The sequence below is a fragment of the Saccopteryx leptura genome, chromosome 9 (genome assembly GCF_036850995.1).
Source record: "Saccopteryx leptura isolate mSacLep1 chromosome 9, mSacLep1_pri_phased_curated, whole genome shotgun sequence".
NCBI classification, from domain to species: domain Eukaryota; kingdom Metazoa; phylum Chordata; class Mammalia; order Chiroptera; family Emballonuridae; genus Saccopteryx; species Saccopteryx leptura.
In genome coordinates this window covers 17527189-17549171 of record NC_089511.1, presented here as the reverse complement: position 1 = coordinate 17549171, position 21983 = coordinate 17527189, and the positions used below count along the sequence as shown (strand labels likewise).

The following is a 21983-nucleotide window of genomic DNA, read 5'->3' as shown; positions in this document are numbered from 1 at the left end:
ATATACTACTAGAGAGGCTATGCATATTCAAATAAACAAATGTATTCATTTCAAAAATATACAGAGGGTAGCCTGACCAGGCGGTGGTGCAGAAGATAGAGCGTCAGACTGGGACGCAGACCCAGGTTTAAAACCCCGAGGTCACCAGCTTGAGAGTGGGCTCCTCTAGCTTGACTGTGGGATCACAGACATGACTCCAGGGTTGCTGGCTTGGGCCAAGGACACTGGCTTGAGCAAGAAGTCACTTGGTCTGCTGTAGCCCCCTCCCCGGGTCAAGGAACATATGAGAAAGCAATCAATGAACAGCTAAGGAGTCGCAATGAAGAATGATGCTTCTCATCATCTCTCTCCCTTCCTGTCTCTCCCTATCTGTCCCTCTCTCTGTCTCTCTGTCAGACAAAAAAAAATTATGCAAAGGGTAGTCACTTTATTATACATATATCAAAATTTTAACAGTATTTAAACAAGGTTACTAAAATAAAGTGTTTCTTCATTTCACTATGGTTTTTCCACCTGCTAAATAAATGATAATCTCCCATTACATCTGAAAGGTAAAGAAAATACCAGGCTACTTAAAATATCCTTTTCCATAAATCAGAAAAAAAAAAGGTAAATCTTACCATGGATGATGGATTGAAACTTCCTAAATTTTACAGATAGTGAAACAGAATGAATTTTCTAACTGATTTCAGGTTAAAAGACACTGGCGAAAACCAAACCCCTTGGGCTGTTAACCACGCGGGAGTTCTGCTTCCTGCTGTTAGTAAGCTCAATTGTACTCAAATATTAAATGCTCTCGAGCACCACCACTACAAGTTTAGCAGAGCAGGACCAGAGTACACAAAGGTTATCCTAACACGGGTGGGACATCCCTAAGCCTCTGTGCTGGCAGGATCTCAAGCTTCCAAGAACCATCTATTACTGGATTCCTGCCACCCACCACTACTCCCTGGACCCTGTCTCTACTCAGGCACCAGGACCACCCACTGGAACCATTATTATTATTCTGTTGTGTCTCAGCTTTTTCTTTTCTAGGCAAAACTATTTCTAACCTCTCCTGGCAAATTTTATTTTTCAAATTAATCATCTTTATGGGTGATGTGGAAATTTATTTCCCAGTGCTAGCCTGTATTTGTGGAGACCTTTTGGTTAGGAAACTGGCTTAAACCTTCATTCTTCCTTCCATTAACCAACTATTTGAAAGAAAGAAAGCCAATTTTTCTCAGGTCTCAGCTTCTTCAACTGTAATAAGAATGTGAAGCTGAATGTAAGAAACAATTTTTTTAAATTGTGATTTAATAAAATCAAAACCAAAACAAAGAAAAGAATATTTGATTATATAAGGCCTCTTAACAGATGTTCTAATTAAAGGGAGAAAACATTTTTCCCTAATGTTCTCCTTTTGGGAAAAAAGAGATAAACTATAAGAAAATAAGCTGACATAAGAATAGTTTATGAATTTTTTTAAAAGGGAAGAAAATTACAAATTGCTAGTTACACAGAATAGTCACAGAGATGTAAATTACAGACTATAGTAAATAAAACTGTAATAACTATGCATGAGGCAAAGAGAGTACTTGAAATATCAGGGGATCACTTTGTAAAGTATATGATCATCTAATGGCTATGCTGTAGACCTGAAACTAATATAGCTGATATTGAACATAATTTTTTAAAATATATAAAATATTGCATGAACAGGCAGTGGCACAGTGGATAGAGCGTCGGACTGGGATGCAGAGGGCCCAGGTTCAAGAACCTGAGGTCGCCAGCTTGAGCACAGGCCCATCTGGTTTGAGCAAAACTCACCAGCTTGGACCCAAGGTCGCTGGCTCGAGCAAGGGGTCACTCAGTCTGTTGAAGGCCCACGGTCAAGGCACAGATGAGAAAGCAATCAATGAACAACTAAGGTGTCACAATGAAAAACTGGTGATTGATGCTTCTTATCTCTCTCCATTCCTGTCTGTCTGTCCCTATCTATCCTTCTCTCTGACTCTCTCTGTCTCTATAAAAAGAAAAAAAAATTAAAATATATAAAAATTAAAGAGGGAAGCAAAATATACACATGCAAAGTGCTAAAAGACATGCATACCGCAATCCCCCCTAAGTGACTGCCAGCGCAAACTCTGAAGTCTGATTCTAGCCCAGTATTCTGATAGTTCATCACAAGAACTGACATTTTAAATTAATGCCATAAAGGACTACAGGATCTTAAATCATTGATGAAAATCTAACCGTTTTTTCTATGCTCTAGATCATAATGCAAGGAAAGTGCCATTACACTTGGGCGAACTAAAAGGGTGTTCTTGTTAGCCAGACAATTCAATTAACTGAAACCATCACTGTGGTAGAGCTTTTAGTGTTAAATGTATTTTAGATCTATTATTTACTGTAGGCATACTCATACCAAGCACCATACTAAGTGCTTGACAAGGATTTTCCTATTTAATTCTCATAATTTCTAGGAGAAAACCAGTTAAGAGAGATTGGCAAGTGATGCAGGAGTCTCAACTAGGCCTGACTAAGAAGCCTGTGTTCTCAAATCACTGACAGAAAACCGATTGGAAACAATCTATCCACCCAACAAATCAAATGACATCCATGAACACACACAAATATAAACTCACACACTAAAACATTGTTCTTCAAATAACATGATTTATAAGAACAATCAAACCAACATTTTAAAAGGATAATTCTTAGTCTCAAACTAGAATTTTATTTAAAGCAAAACATATAGAACTTCCTAAATAACTGTTCCATTAAATGTTAAATACCTATTTTTCAAATATAATGTAGGCGAAGGGCACTTTTTTTTTTTTTTTCTTCCATTTTTCCGAAGCTGGAAACGGAGGCAGTCAGACAGACTCCCGCATGCGCCCAACCGGGATCCACCCGGCACACCCACCAGGGGGTGATGTTCTGCCCCTTGGGGCATCGCTCTGCTGCATTCAGAGCCATTCTAGCGACTGAGGCAGAGGCCACAGAGCCATCCCCAGCGCCAGGGCCATCTTTGCTCAAATGGAGCCCTGGCTGCGGGAGGGGAAGAGAGAGAGAGAGAGGAAGGAGAGGAGGAGGGGTGGAGAAGCAAATGGGCGCTTATCCTGTGTGCCCTGGCCGGAAATCGAACCCGGGACTCCTGCACGCCAGGCCGACACTCTACCGCTGAGCCAACCAGCCAGGGCCTTAAGGGCACTTTTTATAAAATAATTCTTATATTCATTTAAAGCCACATTAGCTTGTTCCAGAAAGACTGACCAATCATATTCTGACATGGCAAAATCTCTTATTCCTTCACTTCTCTGATATTCTGTTCCTTCTGCCCAGAATGTTCTCTCTAGTTTGTCCAGCTGGCAAACTTATAATCTTTCAAACTCCCTGAAAGTACATTCTGCAAATCCCCCAAGCAAAGGTAGATGTTAAGTGTTCTGTCCTCTACATTGCCATTATTACCCCTCTGAACCTCCACTGTGGAGGCTGCTGCTAAAATAGACAGCAATTATCTGTTTGTATCATACATCTACTTTCCCTCAAAACTGATAGTTGCTCAAGGACAGAAACCATGTATTTTCATCTACTTCCTAGTCCCTAATAAAGAACCAGCACAACAGTTGGGGTTCATTACCTAATAAATTACTCAATTAATATAAACCAATAAATTATAAACATTTAAAATTTCTTCAGAGACCACTAACATGTATTATTATTCTACTTTAACCTACAGGCTAGCTTGTAACTCTAGTTCTCAGGCAGGACAGGAGCTGTTCTTTGACAATCTCCATTTGACAACTAAATACAATGTACAAAAACTGTGGTGAGTAGTGTGGAAGTTAAAAAATCAGGGTCCCCATCTCACTAGGGATCACAATAGAGTGGAAAACAGACACATTTATAATTGTTTCGACATATTGTTCAGTAAGAACAATAATAGAAATAAGAAATGCTCGGGAAACTACAAAGTGGAAAGGCTAATTATGATTAAGAAGACTGGAGAAGGGACTGACAGAGAATATTTAAGCTGGGCCTTGATGAATGGGTAGAAAAGTACATTTTTGGCCAGGGAACAAATAGCATGGGCAAAAAGGTTCAAACATATAAGACATAAATGTGTATTATACATTTTTTAAAGTCTTACTACTACAGATAACAAGCATTCTGAAAAAAATGCTGTGGGAAGTTTAATTACAAGAATTCTAAACGTTTCAAAGGAAAAAACATATTGCATTATATTCTTCCCATCTCTTCTGAGCTAATAAATATTCTTGGGGACATTATCAGTTGCTATCAGCATTTTAATGTTAATTTAAATAACAGTACATAAAATGTTGTGCATGGAAAACCCACACATTTTCTTTACAACACTGACTTCAATTCCTTATTTTTTTTTTAAGACTTTATTTATTCATTTTAGAGAGGAGAGAAGGAGGAGGGAGGGAGAGAGAGAGAGAGAGAGAGAGAGAGAGAGAGAGAGAGAAGAGGGGAGGAGCAGGAAGCATCAACTCCCATATGTGCCTTGACCAGGCAATCCCAGGGTTTTGAACCGGCGACCTCAGCATTCCAGGTCGACGCTTTATCCACTGCGCCACCACAGGTCAGGCTTCAATTCCTTTTAATGTGGTAAAATACACAAAACATCAAAATTACCATCATGGCCATTTTTCTTTCTTTGAGAGGAGACAAACAGGAAGCGAGAGACATGAGAAGTATCAACTCATAGTTGTATTGCTTTAGTTATTCACTGATTACTTCTCATATGTACCTTGACTGGGGGGCTGAAGCCGAGCCATGGTCTCCCTGGCTTAAGCCAGCACCCTTTGGCCTCCAGCCAGAGAGTGACCACAGGATCATGCCTAGGATCCCACCCTCAAACCAGCAACCCAGTGCTCAAGCTGGTGACCTTGTGCTCAAGCCGGTGAACTTAGGGTTTTTAACCTGGGAACTCAGCAACCCAAGTCAATACTCTATCCACTGCAGCATCACCACCAGTCAGGTCCTTCATCACCATTTAGAAGTGTAGAGTTCAGTAGGGTTAAGTATATTCACATTGTTATGTGAATTGCCAGAACTCTTTAATGCCTGGAAACTATTCTATTTAGTTGATATACTATAATTATATTTTACATTGTTTATAATAAAATGATGAGTATGTGCTAACTTTTTCTATTTCTTCTTGTGTAAAATGTTCATGTTGATAAGTATAAAAACTTGAGTCACATGACAGATCGTAACATTTGACATTATTCTTTTTAAACATCAGTTCTTACCTTGATCATTTTTGTTAGAGTATACTGGTTTTTTTTAATGGTTTTACATTAAAAAAAAAAAAAAAAAAAAGATCCTATGGCCTTGGCCAGTTCGCTTGGTGGATAGTGTTGGCCCAGCTTATGGACCTCCCAGGTTTGATTCCTAGTCAAGGCACACAAGAGAAGCAACCATCTGCTTTTCTCCCTCACCCTCTCCCCCTTCTACAGCCAGTGGCTCGACTGGTTCGAGTGTGGCCTGAGGCATTGAGGATAGCTCGGTTAGTCCAGGGTGTCAGTCTCAGGTGCTAAAAATACCTCAACTGATTCAAGCATCAGACCTAGATGAGGGTTGCCGGGCAGATTCCAGTTGGGGTGCATGCAGGAATCTGTCTTATTATCTCCCTCCCCCACTTAAAAAAAAAAAAAGATTTATTGATTTTAGAGAGGAGAAAGAGAGAAAGGCGGTGGGGGCAGGGAGCATCAACTCATTGAGTGCTGTATGTGCCTTGACCAGGCAAGCCTGGGTTTTCAAACAAGGAACCTCAGAATTCCAGCTCAATGCTCTATCCACTGCACCACCACAGGTCAGGCTCGAGTATACTTTTTATAGAATTTGGATTTCTGAACAATTTGCAGATACTTTATTAATTTTTATAATTGAAGTCTGCTTAAAGCAGGATATAATTTTATGTAGAAAAAAGTAAACATCCATGTCAATTAAAAGTAGTAACAAATTTAAACACTGGGCAAGACTAAACTTGAATGTCTAAGATTGAAGTAGACATAAATAATAAAACTATAAAAAGACACAAGAAAGTGATTACTATAAAAATTGAGGTAGAGGAGGAAAAAGATCATAACTAGATGTAAACATGGGGCTAGTTATAAGGGTGTTAGTCTTATAATAATTAAGCTACATACTTCTTTTGTGTAGATTTCTATGCATGTTTTTTATTTTACCACAAATAGGTTAAAAAAAAGAGTTTAGGTTGACATTCTATTTTTGAGTAGTTTGAAATATTAAATTTTCCTCTACTAAAGAGAATAAACAAATGAGCAAAAATTACACTGTTAAAAACCAAGACAAATAAATGTTCATAGAAAAATTAAAAATATTACTCTCAAAGAGTTTTAATAATATTCTAAAAATATATATTCTATGATTAACAAGGTATTTTTAAACAAATAACCTGAAAATAATTAAGAAGAAATATGTCAAATTGATGGATTAAAGAGAAAATATACATTATGCTAAGTGATTTTTATAAGAATAAAGAATTCATGTATAATCTTAAAATTAAGACTAAGTTTCTTTATAGCAATTACATTTAATAAACACAAAGCCATACAGTACAACTTTTTGAAAATAAAAGCCAAAATTAAACTTAAACTATTTTAAAACATTATGCATAAACATCACAAATAGAGCCTGAGAGTTTGGGGGAAAGTACTAACCAGTTACTGCCAGCAGCTGTGAAACTCTCACCTCCATTTCCTCCCGATGAGACCTGTCTCTATCTTCAAATTCACGTGTCCTTCTCCGAGCCTCTTCAAAGGCCTGTTGTGCTAAAGCATCTTCCTGCTATCAGAATATAAGACATTGATATTTTAACTTTGATTTATAATAAAGAAATCAAAATTTGGTAGTAATATCTCATAAGATTGTTGTAAAGATTAAATGAGGTAACATTTTAAAAGTGCTTAAACACCCTATGTGACAGCATGCAACGTCCTATTATTTTACATTATGAATATATAAAATTTACACATTTGACTAAACATAATTACACATACCTACTGTATTCTCAGAATGTACTATATAAGCCAGAAGTACCAGCAAAAGAATGCTGTTCCCAACTCCCAAAGGATTTCTATTATTTAACTAGGTATTAACTAGTACCTAATCTGTGGTAAGAGAATAACCCTTCTGTCCCATGCATTCACTCATTCACTCTTTCATTTATTCCACAAATATTTAGTGAGTCTTTATTATGTCCAATTCACTGTACTAGGTGTCATGAATACAGTGCGAGGAAAAAAATACTGCTTTTCCTCATACTTTCTAGCCTAGTGAAGCAGGTAGACAATGAACAAATAATTACAAAAATCAATATGTAATTATCAACTGTGATTTAGTACAGCAGAAGACAGTAAAATGAGAGCATAAAACATGAGATGTGATCTAATTCCCTAAGACAATTAGACACTAAAGTGTATTCTAGCAATGGTCAGAGATTTTTATTTCCTTAAAAGAAAAAAAGTATTATTATTAATAATTATAGTAAAATAAGATTTAGTAGCCCTTCACTTTCTAATTCTAGCTTCTGTCTTGGTCTTTTCTAGTGAGATAGATGTGAAATGTGTGCTCGGTCAACAGTTTGCACTTTAATAAATGGCTGAATCTGAAACACCATCAGCAATTAATTACCAGAGTCACCCTGATCCCTTCCCCTTACTACCTCAAGTAACACCTCCTTTTAAAGGTCAGCGTACAGGGCATTTGCTGATAAAACCACATACTCTCCTAAAAAGTAAGTTCAAATGGCCTTGGACAACTAACTCTTATCAGTCTCAAGTGGTAGTGAGAGAAATTTTCTTAGAGAAATTTTTAAGTTGATGACTGCTAGCTACATGTTCTATATTAACCTGTTACTTTGTGTCTATACCACAATCTGCACAAAGCAGTCAGCTGGGGTCATCATAAAAGGTGGTTGGGTGTATGTGAAACCTGTGTGAAAAACAAAAGGCCCGGCAGTGCTTTCATAGAGCATATATAGAATATTCTGACCATTCTTGCTGCAGTAATCTTGCCTTTATTGCATCTACAATTATACTTATTTTACAGTTTGGTAATACCTTTCTGCAGCAATAAATTTTAAAAATAAAAGTGCGCCTGACCAGGCAGTGGCGCAGTGGATAGAGCGTCAGACTGGGACACGGAGGACTCAGGTTCGAAACCCTGAGGTCGCCAGCTTGAGCATGAGCTCATCTGGTGTGGGGAAGGCTCACCAGCTTAAGCCCAAGGTCGTTGGCTCGAGCAAGGGGTCACTGGCTCGGCTGTAGCCCCCCCTCCCCCGTCAAGGCACATGAAAAAACAATCAATGAACAACTAAGGTGCCACAATGAAGAATCAATGCTTCTCATCTCTCTCCCTTCCTGTCTGTCTGTCCCTCTCTCTGACTCTGTCACAAAAAAATTAAAAATTAAAATAAATAAAAAGTGCCTGTTTAATAAAAAGAATCAAAATTTCCAAGAATGTTGAAGATGAGTATGTAATTTGCAAAAAGTAATGACATGTAATATTCAGCGTAGATCAGAATTATTACCGATCACATGAAAACCAAAAGAAATAAATCTGCTGAAGCATCAATATATACTTCAAAGGCAATTTAACCTGTGCAGCTGCAAATGGTGCATTTAACATCCTACTGTAGAACTTCTCATTTGAATCAAATGACTGACTCTTTTTTTTAAGACATTATTCATTAGAGAGAGAGAGAGAGAGAGAGAGAGAGGGGTAGAGGAGCAGAAAGCATCAACTCCCATATGTGCCTTGACCAGGCAAGCCCAGGGTTTCGAACCAGTGACCTCAGTGTTCCAAGTCAACGCTTTATCCACTGCACCACCACCGGTCAGGCTCAAATGACTCTTCTAAATTAATTTCAATCAGATTCTCAAGCACACACAAAAAGCTGTTATGTTGGCTTCATTAACAGAAAAAACTTACAAAAAGCTAAACAACTCCAGTTTTATATCAGTGTCATGAAGTACTTCAAATACAAAATTGGTAAATTTCAGCAATGGTTCAATTTTTCTAACCTAATCATAGACTTAAACTGTAGGCATTCTGCATTAATTGTGCTTCACTTTATTGTGTTTTCTAATAATTAAAGTTTTGTGGCAAATTTGCCACAAAAGATTACAACTAACTCAAGACTCAGATAATGGTTAGCATTTTTAAAGCAATAAACTATTTTAAAATTAAGGTATGTACACTGCTTTTTAGACACAGTGCTATTGCACTCTCACTAGACCATAGTATAGTGTAAACATAACTTTTATATGCACTGGGAATCCAAAAATTGGTGTGACTAGTTTTATTGCAATAGTTGCTTTATTGCAGCAGTCTGGAACCAAACTGGCAGTATCTCCAAGGTATGCCTGTAAAACTTTTTAGAAAGGTCATTATGTTAAAAGGTAAAAACATCTTTTTGTGACTGTCAAAGCAAATTAATTATAAGAGTACAACAATGAAGATAGGATTATTGGCTTTCATAATAATAATACAAATACAAATGTTGGTGGAGCATACATTTTGTAAAAAATAACATTCTCAGTGAATTTAAAAAAATCTATGAAGTAGAAATTTACTAGGAATTGTGGTACACACATAATTCATAATTGTTATCCAAAGGAACATTCTGCCAATAATTTAGAAGTTATAGTTGCATAAATTACAAATATAAGTATTTATGTACCCACAGTTAGAGTAACTAAACTATAAAATTTCTGTGACAACACTAATGCTGAATACGGAAAAATTCATCACAACAGTACATATGCACTTTGGATTTTAGAAAAATCTGAATCTTTGAAAAAATATTCTGAAATCAAGCTAGTTCCTGTAACGGCACTGACTTTTTTTTGGTAGATAAGTCCTCATTGTTACATATTGTTCAAAATTAGCTGGGATACTCTGATTAAAGTGTTCAATGGTGAAATTACAAAATTTTTTGTTTTTCAAGCTTTCAGAGAATTGCAATTATTGAAAACTTGAAATTTATCCTTATAAATTACAGAAAATAAAATGAAATACAATCAGCAAACATGATTTAACTTTGAATTTATATCATTGTACTCAGAAATATCTTCATTTGTAAGAAACTTAAAACATTTTATTGAAGTATATTATATAGTCACACTTTGTGTAATGATGGGGATATGGTACTGAGAAACACATTATTAGGCTATTTTGTTGTGTGAACATCATATAGTGTATTTACACAAATCTAGATGGTATAGGCTACTACACACCTAAGCTATAAGAAATGGCCTAGTCCTCCTAGGACAGCATGTTACTGTACTGAAAACTGTCGACAACTGTAACACAATGATAAGTATTTGTGTATCAAAACATAGAAAAGTACAGTAAAAATACAATATAAAAGATAAAAAATGGTACACATGTATAGGGCACTTACCTTAAATGGAGCTTGCAGGACTGGAAGTTGCTCTGGGTAAGTCAGTGAGTGAGTGGTGAGTGACTGTGAAGGCCTGGGACATTACTGTTCACTACTGCAGACCTTATAAACAGTGTACACTTAGGTACACTAAGTTTAATAAATTCTTTTTCTTTTTTCAATCATAAATTAACCTTAGAATACTGTAACTTTCTTACTTTATAAACTTAAAAAAAAAAGATTTATTGATTTTATAGAGAGTAGGGGGGACTCGGGGGATAGCAGAAGCATCAACTCACAGTTGCTTCTCATTATGTGCCTTGACTGGGCAAGCCTGGGGTTTCAAAACAGCGACCTCAGTGTTCCACGTCCACACTTTATACACTGTGCCATCATAGGTCAGCCTTACTCTATAAACTTTTTTATTTTTAAAAATTTTTTATTTTAATTTTTAAATTTATTTTAGAGAGAGAAAGAAACATCAATCTGTTCCTGTCTGTGCCCTGACCACAGACTGAACCGGCAACCTCTATGCATCAGGACGATGCTCTAACCAATCAAGTATTTGGCAAGGGAAAACTTTTTGATTCTTAAAAACCATTTTTTATTTAACTTTTTAAACTTTTTTGTTAGAAACTATGATACATTAGCCTAAACCTGCACAGGGTCAGGATCATCAATAACACTGTCTTCTGCCTCCACATTTTGTCCCACTAGAACAGCGGTTCATATGTATTTCTGATGGCTTTAGGCGACCCCCGCCGGGGTCGCGACCCACAGGTTGAGAACCGCTGTCCTACAGTAACAATACAGGACTTTCTTCTGGGCCTGAGGCGCCTCTTCAGGATGTACTTCTATTTTTAGAAATTTCCTAGTTTCTTCTTTTTTTCACCACAGATTTGCTTATAGGTAGATAATGAATCACGAACATTCCTCTCTATTAATGAAAACCTTTCCATATTGGGGTCCATGTTTTCAAACTGTTTAGGGAGCTTGTTAAGGTCTCCAAAAGCTCTTCACTGTAAATTTGAACATTTTTTTAAAGTTTGCCTTTAAAAAATTTTTATGATTGATTTTAGAGAGATTAGAAGGGAGAAAGGGACAGAGGGAGAGAAAAGGGATGGAGGGAGGAGGGACGGAGGTAGAGAGAAGGTAGGGAAGGAAGAAGGAAGAGAGAAAGAGGGAAAGAGAAATATCGACCTTGCTGTTCCACTTATTTATGTATTTCTTGGTTGGTTCTTGTATGAGCCCTCACCAGGGATCAAACCTACAACCTTGGGATATCAGGACAATGCTCTAATCCAGTGTTTTTCAGCCACTAGTGGACCGGCTGCCAGAAATTTTGTGCCAGTGCCCAAAAGAGTTAACCACCCTAATGTTGTATGAAGACTACTGACCCAGTGATCTTAGTAGAATTCACTTTTGTTCAGGGTAATTTCTGCCTTAGGGGTCCCAAAATAAGTCTATTTTTCACCGGTCCCCAAGCGTAAAAGGTTGAAAACCACTGCAAACCAAGCAAACCAACTGAGTGAAGTCCAGCCAGGACTTCACTGTGAATTTTCTTTGAGGTTCTTCTCCTGCAATTTCCTTTTCTCTTGCCTCTTCTTCAGCTATGTCTTATCATTCCAGTTCCAACAACTCAATAGTCAATTCCTCAGGAACCACCTCTAGGAGGTCCTCAATGTCATTCTTACCCACACTTAGGTTAAAGTTGTTTGCCATCTAAACCACATCTTCTTGATTTTTATAACCCCCCTCATCCTCGGCAAATCCTCTGAAGTCATGGATAAATCCCTTGAGTGTCTTCTTCCAGATGCCATTGATATACTCCTTGGTGACATCACCCGAAACTCAAGCCAGGTTCTTGATGCAGTCATTGATGTACTACTTCCATAATTGTATTAGTGTCTTCCTCAGTTGTAGCAATAGCCTTGGCAAATGTCCTCTGCAGAAAGTAGGCCTTAAAGCTGCTCCAACTCTTTTTTTTTTTTTAGAGAGGGAGAGGGAGAGACAGAGAGAGAAGAGGGGGAGGAGCTGGAAGCATCAACTCCCATATGTGCCTTGACTAGGCAAGCCCAGGGTTTCGAACTGGCGACCTCAGCATTTCCAGGTCGACGCTTTATCCACTGCGCCACCACAGGTCAGGCTGCTCCAACTCTTTGATCTACTGTTTGGATCAAAGAGATGGTGTTTGAAGGGAGAAACAACTCTTGATAATGGGACGAAGATCACCAATAAAAAAAGGATGTCCAGGATCATTATCAACAATAAGCGTAATTTTGAAAGGTATCTTATTCTCTAAATAGTACTCCATATTTCTGACATGACAATTCAGGAGGGAATCTTGAAAGAGGAGCTAGGTCAATCTTGACTTCTTATTGTTACTACAGTACACTGGCAGTCTGAGCTTATGATAATATTTGAAGGCCCTGGGATTCTCACTTTGCCAGATCACAAAAGGTTTCAATTTGTAGCCTGCAACATTACCTTCAAGCAAGACTATTAATTATCTTGTCTTCTTTTTTGTGTGTGTGACAGAGACAGAAAGAGAGGGACATATAGGGACAGACAGACAGGAAGGGAGAGAGATAAGAAGCATCAATTCTTTGTTGCGGCATCTTTAGTTGTTCATTGATTGCTTTCTCATATGTGCCTTGACGGGAGGTGGGGGTGAGTACTACAGCAGAGCGAGTGACCCCTTGCTCAAGTCAGCAACCTTTGGGCTCAAGCCAGCGACCATGGGGTCACGTCTGTGATCCCATCCTCAAGTCAGCAACCCCACGCTCAAGCCGGCGGCCTTGGAGTTTTGAACCTGGGTTCTCTGCATCCCAATCTGACATTTTATTATTCACTATGCCACCACTTAGTCAGGCTAGTTATCTTAAGAATCTTGAAACCTGCCAATGAATTGGCCTCCTTATGGATGAAGGTCCTTTCATGCATCTGTCTCTAGAATAAGGAGGTTTGATACATACTGAATATTTACTCTGGCAAGTAATTTTCCTCCCCAGTCAGGTTATCTAGAGTTTCCAAAAATTTTTCAGCTGCTTTCACATCAGTACCCAAAGACTCACTACTCACTTTCACATTATGTAATGAATAACAATTCTTGACTCATTTAAACCAGTGGTTTTCAACTGCTGGTCTGAGGACAGGTGTCTAACAGAAATTTCATGTTGGTTGGTGAAAGAGTTAACCACCCTGATGTTGTTATGAGGATTACAAAGTTGAGTACATTGGTTTTTTGTTGAAAAACACTGATTTAAACCACCTAGAGCTAGCAGTAAACTCAACTTTCAAACCTTTTCATTCAACACTGAAAAAATTTTTTAAAGATTTTATTTATTCATTTTAGAGAGGGGAGGGGAGAGGGGGAGAGGGGGAGAGAGAGAGAGAGAGAGAGAGAGAGAGAGAGAAGGAGAGAGAGAAAAGGGGGAGGAACAGGAAGCATCAACTTCCATATGTGCCTTGACCAGGCTAGCTCAGGGTTTTGAACCAGCAACCTCAGTGTTCCAGGTCAACACTCTATCTGCTGCACCACCCACAGGTCAGGCAACACTGAAAACTTTTTGCTTTGGTTGTGATTGCCATGGTGCTGAGAGGGATATGCTTCTATGTCTGGTCTTTAAATCCAGGTCATTAGAAGATGACCACATCTACACATCTTAGGTAGACCCTTCTCAAATTCTTGTTAGTCTCATTGCCTTCAATGAAGCAGGTCCTTTAACAGCTTCTGTCCCTTTGTTCTTCTTTCAAGATCACAGCTATGGTGGAATGGGACATGCCTAATTGGCAAGCAATAACCATCACTGATTTTCTACCTTAGCCACTTTTAATTCATTTTCAGGTCAATCACTTGATGTGGCCTCTTACTGGTAACATTAGCAATGGGGTTTTGTACACCAGGGGCCATGATAAACAAACAACACAACATTTAATCAAGTACAAGAGAAAATGATGCACTTTAGTTATCTTTCCCAAATCTCACTGATAAGTTTCTAGCTAGTCTGTCATTTTGTTGCTTTCTTCACTAGCTTTCCTGGATTGTTTCCACAGAGACCGCTATTCCTTTTTTTTTTTTTTTTACAGAGAGAGAGAGAGAGAGAGAGAGAGAGAGAGAGAGAGAGTCAGAGAGGATAGACAGAAACGGAGAGAGATGAGAAGCATCAATTATGTTTTTCGTTGTGACACCTTAGTTGTTCATTGATTGCTTTCTCATCTGTGCCTTGACCGCGGGCCTTCAGCAGACCGAGTAACACCTTGCTCGAGCCAGCGGCCTTGGGTCCAAGCTGGTGAGCTTTTGCTCAAACCAAATGAGCCCGCACTCAAGCTGGCGACCTCTCGGGGTCTCGAACCTGGGTCCTCCGCATCCCAGTCTGACGCTTTATCCACTGCGCCACTGCCTGGTCAAGCGAGACCTCTATTCTTTTTGACAATATCTCTGGGCATGGATTTTTCCATGTCCCACTCTAAACAAAATCAGCTCCCTCTGACAGGAGAACACAGCTGCCAGCCCTCATGGCTTGCCCTACCTGCCAAGGGTAGAACTGGAGGAACCAGAGAGCCGAGGAAAGGGATGGGGGCAGCTCCTGACTAAAATGCCAGACTATTATTGTTGTTACCGAAATTCCGTAGCTTTGTCTGAATAAATGCCTTTGGTTAATGTCCAGAGACCTTAAAGGGTTTTTTGTTTAAGTTGTTTATCTGTTTATAGTTTTGGGGTGAAAGAAAAAAAAAGAAGAAAAAAAAAAGGATTAGCCCTGGCCGGTTAGCTCAGCGGTAGAGCGTCGGCCTAGCGTGCGGAGGACCCGGGTTCGATTCCCGGCCAGGGCACACAGGAGAAGCGCCCATTTGCTTCTCCACCCCTCCGCCGCGCTTTCCTCTCTGTCTCTCTCTTCCCCTCCCGCAGCCAAGGCTCCATTGGAGCAAAGATGGCCCGGGCGCTGGGGATGGCTCTGTGGCCTCTGCCTCAGGCGCTAGAGTGGCTCTGGTCGCAACATGGCGAAGCCCAGGATGGGCAGAGCATCGCCCCCTGGTGGGCAGAGCGTTGCCCCTGGTGGGCGTGCCGGGTGGATCCCGGTCGGGCGCATGCAGGAGTCTGTATGACTGTCTCTCCCTGTTTCCAGCTTCAGAAAAACGAAAGGAAAAAAAAAAAAAAAAGGATTTTACCAAACTCCTCCATTCAGATATTTTAGTAGTGCTGCTCCTGCATTTTAATATGAATTTCTTTTTCTCATAATGTTATCAAGATCAATAACAGATATTAAACAGAACCATTTACTAAACTTTGAAGTATCTCACTGAGCAGATCAGGGTCATCAAATGAAATTTAGAAGCACTGAAGAAAAAATTTACCTAAAACCAGGACCAGAATTTGGGTCTCAATATCTTTAGGATTCTTCAATATTACTTGAATGTGAGACTTCCTATAATTACTCCTTTTAAAGAATAGGTAAAATAGATCTCCAGACAAAAACAAGATTAGGCCCTGGCTGGTTGGCTCAGCGGTAGAGTGTCGGCCCGGTGTGCGGGGGGACCCGGGTTCGATTCCCAGCCAGGGCACACAGGAGAGGCGCCCATTTGCTTCTCCACCCCCCCCCCCCTCCTTCCTCTCTGTCTCTCTCTTCCCCTCCCGCAGCCAAGGCTCATTGGAGCAAAGATGGCCTGGACGCTGGGGATGGCTCCTTGGCCTCTGCCCCAGGCACTAGAGTGGCTCTGGTCGCGGCAGAGCTTCGCCCCTGGTGGGCGTGCCGGGTGGATCCTGGCCGGGCACATGTGGGAGTCTGTCTGACTGTCTCTCCCCGTTTCCAGCTTCAGAAAAATACAAAAAATAAATAAATAAATAAATAAAAAACAAGATTGGGGTAAAGGACCACACTCAGTAAAGCCTGAAGTCACCATACCTGGGCTCGTTCCTCATCAAATTCCAGGCAGCCCATACCATCCAGTCTCTGGAGATCAATCCAGCCTTTCCAGATAACACAGACTCCATTCAGAATCATGGGAGCTTTCAAATACACCTAAGACAAAGAAAAGGATGAAAATCAATCAGACAAATGAGAAACAAAGGACAAAGTTACTTATGAAAACTGCAGTTTTCTTAGAAAGTATAAAACAAACAAAAAAACAATTACAGAATTAAGAATTATAGGAAAGTATATAAACTACAGCTTCTGACCACATTCTATAAATTAAGTTAATCTGGTTTACCAGGATTTTATTTCTAGTTGCAATTCTTCCAGATTATTTTTAAAAGAAAGTTTTATAGATTTTGTAAATATATTTTCTATGGATAATCTCAGTGCTTCTGAGCAAAAATTTGCATTATTTATTACCTCTAATTATATAAAATCAGTAAGACAGATTCTCATTTTGAGGAAAAAGCTGGAAACATTAACTTTTCCTTTACTCAATTTAGCAATTTCTTCAACAAGGAATTCTGGGGCATTCTTGTTTCTAGAGAGGTTTAACAAGAATAGTTGACTATTGCCTGACCAGGCAGTGGTGCAGTGGACAGAGCGTCGACCTGGGACGCTGAGGATCCTGTTTGAAAAACCCAGGCTGGAAAACCCAAGGTCGCTGGCTTGGCTGGAGCACCCCACCCCACCCCTGTCAAGGCACATATGAGAAAGCAATCAATGAACAACTAAGATGCCACAACTATGAGCTGATGCTTCTCATCTCTCTCCTTTCCTATCTGTTCTTGTCTCTCTCTCGGTCACTAAAAGAAAAAATAATAATTGACTATCAATAATTACAAATATGCTACAGAAATTATAAGACCTCTGTAAAATAAAACCTTTAGGATTTATACCTTTCTTTCTTTCTTTCTTTCTCTCTTTCTCTCTCTCTCTCTCTCTCTCTTTCTCTCTTTCCCTTCCTCCCCTCCCCTCCCCTCCCCTCCCCTCCCCTCCCCTCCCTTCCCTTCCCTTCCCTTCCCTTCCCTTTCTTTCTTTCTTTCTTTCTGGCAGAGACAGAGAGAGTCAGAGAGAGGGGCACATAAGGACAGACAAACAAGAAGGGAAAGAGATGAGAAACATCAATTCTTCGTTGTGGTTCCTTAGTTGTTCATTGATTGATTTCTCATATGTGCCTTGACCAGGGGGCTACAGCAGACCAAGTGACCCCATGCTCGAGCCAGCAACCTTGGGCTCAAGCTGGCAACCTCGAGGTTTTGAACCGGGGTCCTCGCGTCCCAGTCCGCCGCTCTATCCACTGTGCCACCGCCTGGTCACGCTATACATTTTTATTTTTAAATTGAATTGGGGGGGATTTATGCCTTTTTAATACATATTCATTTCATTGCCCTCTCCTACTAAACACAACCATTTTTCCTGTTAAGGACAGACTCCAATCAACCACGCTGAACCAATTTCTACTTACACTGGAAAATGCCAAAAACATTAAGTTCCATTTCTCCTCCCATTTGGACCAAGGGAAATAGTCTACAGTTATAGCTGAAACCGTTTAACCACACATTTCCTTCTGCTCTGATAAGTGCTCATTCCCTTCCACAATGTAAATTTAAAAACTCCACTGACATGCACCTAAGTCAAACAAGTGACTATGACCTCATTTTTGACACCTCACAAAACCTAAAAACAATATCGCTCTATACTGTCTAATAATGTAACTTGACTTAACACAACTTCTAATCAAGATTTCCACCTTCTTTCTAATGGGGATGGGGAAAGTGAGCAGTATAACATTTCACCTATCAATATGCCTCATTTTTAAAAATTCTCATACCAATGATAAAGATAATTCTCCTAATGACAAAGATTAACCTCATGATCAAATTCTACATTCAAGTTTACATTTTTTAGGATCAAAGATTCCATAAATGTACCTTATTCATACTCACTTACACAAAAATATTTTCCTTAAGAAATTACTAAATTTTTAAAAAACCTATTTTTTTTGGTTGTTAAGTTTTTTTTGTTGTTGTTCGTTTTAGAGAAAGAGAAAGAGAGAAAAACACAGGAACACTGATCAGGTCCTGTAAGTGCCCTGACCAAGGATTGAACTGGCAACCTCTGCACTTCAGAACAATGCACTAACCAAAGAAGCCATCCTGCCAGGGCGGTTGTCAAATGATCTTTAACTTATTTTCCTTTGTAGTTCTTAAAGGTGTGGTTTTTTTTGTTTTTTTTTTTTTAAGATATTTATTTATTTATTTACAGAGACAGAGAGAGAGTCAGAGAGAGGGACAGATAGGAACGGAGAGAGATGAGAAGCATCAATCAAGCCTGACCTGTGGTGGCGCAGTGGATAAAGCGACAACCTGGAAACGCTGAGGTTGCTGGTTCAAAACCCTGGGCTTGCCTGATCAAGGCACATATGGGAGTTGATGCTTCCTGCTCCTCCCCCCTTCTCTCTCTCTCTTTCTCCCCTCTCTATAATGAATAAATAAAATCTTTAAAAAAAAAAAAAAAAAAAAAAGAGAAGCATCAATCATCAGTTTTTCCTTGCGACTCTTTAGTTCATTGATTGCTTTCTCATATGTGCCTTGACCACGGGCCTTCAGCAGACTGAGTAACCCCTTGCTTGAGTCAGCGACCTCGGGTCCAAGCTGGTGAGCTTTTGTTCAAACCAGATGAGCCCGCGCTCAAGCTGGTGACCTCGGGGTCTCGAACCTGGGTCCTTTGCATCCCAGTCCGATGCTCTATCCACTGCACCACCACCTGGTTAGGCCCTTTGTAGTTCTTAACTAGCTGGGCATTCCACTGAACCACTGTTAATGTCATCCATGATGTCATGAGGATAGCAGCTATCACCACTGCAGCCCCACAGACTGGGCAGTCCACAGGATCTCTTCAATGGTTACAGACAGTTCTCTAGCCAAAGACTGGTGCTGTATCTGTTGAGCAATGTTAATAACCTTATAAAAAGGTATTTCCAGACCCTGGCTGGTTGGCTCAGCGGTAGAGTGTCGGCCTGGCGTTCGGGGGACCCGGGTTCGATTCTCGGCCAGGGCACATAGGAGAAGCACCCATTTGCTTCTCCACCCCCCCACTTCCTCTCTGTCTCTCTCTTCCCCTCCTGGTTGAGGCAGAGCGACGCCCCGGAGAGGCCGAGCGTCGCCCCTGGTGGGCGTGCCAGGTGGATCCCGGTTGGGCGCATGCAGGAGTCTGACTGTCTCTCCCCGTTTCCAGCTTCAGAAAAATACAAAAAAAAAAAGGTATTTCCACTGTGCTTAACGTTTTTGCTTCTTTCTGTCTCTTGGCAATTCTTTAAGGGCTTTGATGATCAGGACAGAGACAGAAGGTACTACCAGGATCTGGGCCTGTCTGTTCTGAATTGTCAATTTCACTGTACTCCTTAGACCCTTCAGATCACCTGTTTCTTTGGTGATATATCACATACCTTTTTTTGAGAAAGACCCTGGTGGCCAATCTTGGGGACCAGGGCATACGTGGCATCACCTTCCCACTGGTGCACCTCAAGCACACAACTCTGATCTCGTTGGAGTTGAATTTCAGCAGCATGGTGGAGGTGGCCATTGTCAGGATCATTTTGGGATGACCAAAGAAGCTGCACCTAAACCTCCTCTGAACCAAAAACTATTACTTCTTTTTTTTTTTTCTTTTCTTTATTCCGAAGCCGGAAACGGGGAGAGACAGTCAGACTCCCGCATGCACCCGACCAGGATCCACCTGGCACGCCCACCAGGGGCGAAGCTCTGTCCCTCCGGGGCATCGTTCTGCCACCACCAGAGCCACTCTAGCGCCTGGGGCAGAGGCCAAGGAGCCATCCCCAGCGCCTGGGCCATCCCTGCTCCAATGGAGCCTTGGCTGCGGGAGGGGAAGAGAGAGACAGAGAGGAAGGAGGGGGGGAGTGGAGAAGCAAATGGGCGCCTCTCCTATGTGCCCTGGCCGGCAATCGAACCTGGGACCTCCGCACGCCAGGCCGACGCTCTACCGCTGAGCCAACCGGCCAGGGCCAAAACTATTACTTCTTTATAGAAGTTCTCTGGCCCTGGCCAGTTAGCACAGTAGGTTAGAGCATTGTCCCCAAAACAACAAGATTGAGGATTCAATCCCCAGTCAGGGCACATACAGGAACAGCTAGATGTTGCTGCTTCTCTCACTTAAAAAAAAGGTTCTTTCATGACAAAGAGAACCACTGATCTGTATTGGGAAATTCCTAAATGGGTTCAGAGAATGGCTACAGTTCTTCACCAAGGCTAGTGCAGTGCATGGAATCACAATTTAAAATAACATTTAGATAATCCTGGTGACTTATTTAGATATTCAGATTCAAATATAGTTTTACATGTAGGTCTTCAAAGTAAATGTTTGTCACTTTCATACATTCTTGAATACAAAACCTCAAAGTATGAAGAAAATAAAATTCTGTCTCTTACCAGTTTGGCATTTAGTAATATAATTCAATAATGTCATTCAAATACTAAGATTTTTTTTCCCCCAGAGACAGAGAGAGGGATAGACAGGGACAGACAAACAGGAATGGAGAGATGAGTAGCATCAATCATTAGTTTTTTGTTGCACATTGCGACACCTTAGTTGTTCATTGATTGCTTTCTCATATGTGCCTTGACCGTGGGCCTTCAGCAGACCGAGTGACCCCTTGCTCAAGCCAGCGACCTTAGGTCCACCCTGGTGAGCTGTTGCTCAAACCAGATGAGCCCGCGCTCAAGCTGGCGACCTCAGAGTCTCGAAACTGGGTCCTCGGCATCCCAGTCCGACACTCTAACCACTGGGGCCACCGCCTGGTCAGGCGAATACTAAGATTTTTTTTAACTGAAAATAATGATGCCCTATTTATGAAAAGAAAATTTATTAAAATCTGACCTAGGGATTAAACCCATTGTTCTAAGAACAATTAAATATTTTATACAAAGTGGATTCTATAAAGCCTTTAAAATGAGTAAATAGATTAATTATATACAAAACCAACAAAAAGGCCTGCTTATCTTTCCTAAAGTAAAACATCAGAGAATGTGTTTGAGATTTCACATAAAGTTAAAAAGAGACTACAGCCTCCCATTTTGTATTCTTTCGGAAAGAAGGTAAAATCAATTTTTAGTATTACACAAATTTTTAATCAATTCAGGTTGTAAATATCAGTATTTGTGATGTTATAGTCAACCCAAATTACACATATCACTTAATGTTGTTCACATTCTGTAGCTTTAAATTCCACAATCACTGTAGCAGTCGAGCTTTAGGAAATCGAGTATGCATCATCAACTGTGGCATTACCCAAAGAACGAAATACTGTTCAGCCATAAAAAGGAATTAAGTATTTATACATGCTACAACGTGCATCTTGAAAACACTCTAAGTAAAAGAAAGCAGAAAAGGGGCATATATTATATGGTTCCATTTACATGAAATGCCCAGAATAGGCAAATACAGAGATAGGAGATTACTGCAGTGGTTGCCAGAGGCTGATGGGGGGAGGAAATGAGGAATAATTACTAGCAGGGGCAGGATTTCTTTTTGGGGCGATGAAAATGTTTTGAAATTAAGAGGGGTTTGTGATGGCTGCACAAACCTATGAATATACTAAAACCTCTAAATTGTACACTCTAAAA

The 21983-nt window shown here is 40.1% G+C and overlaps 1 protein-coding gene and 1 pseudogene across 3 annotated transcripts in view; both read right to left on the bottom strand.

The window, feature by feature from the left end:
- The window catches only part of CBFB (core-binding factor subunit beta), a 64089-nt gene that overhangs the window by 12032 nt on the left and 30074 nt on the right, over window positions 1-21983 (bottom strand). For 2 of the 3 annotated variants that reach the window (XM_066349062.1, XM_066349063.1), the window contains 2 exons: window positions 16327-16443; window positions 6730-6825 (listed from right to left, as the gene is read on the bottom strand). In XM_066349062.1, coding sequence (XP_066205159.1) covers window positions 6730-6825; window positions 16327-16443 — 213 coding nt within the window. Of the gene's footprint in view, window positions 1-6698; window positions 6826-16326; window positions 16444-21983 lie in introns of all 3 variants that reach the window. The other variant, XM_066349061.1, reaches the window with a different exon arrangement.
- LOC136381032 (large ribosomal subunit protein uL11-like) lies at window positions 19130-19911 on the bottom strand (annotated as a pseudogene).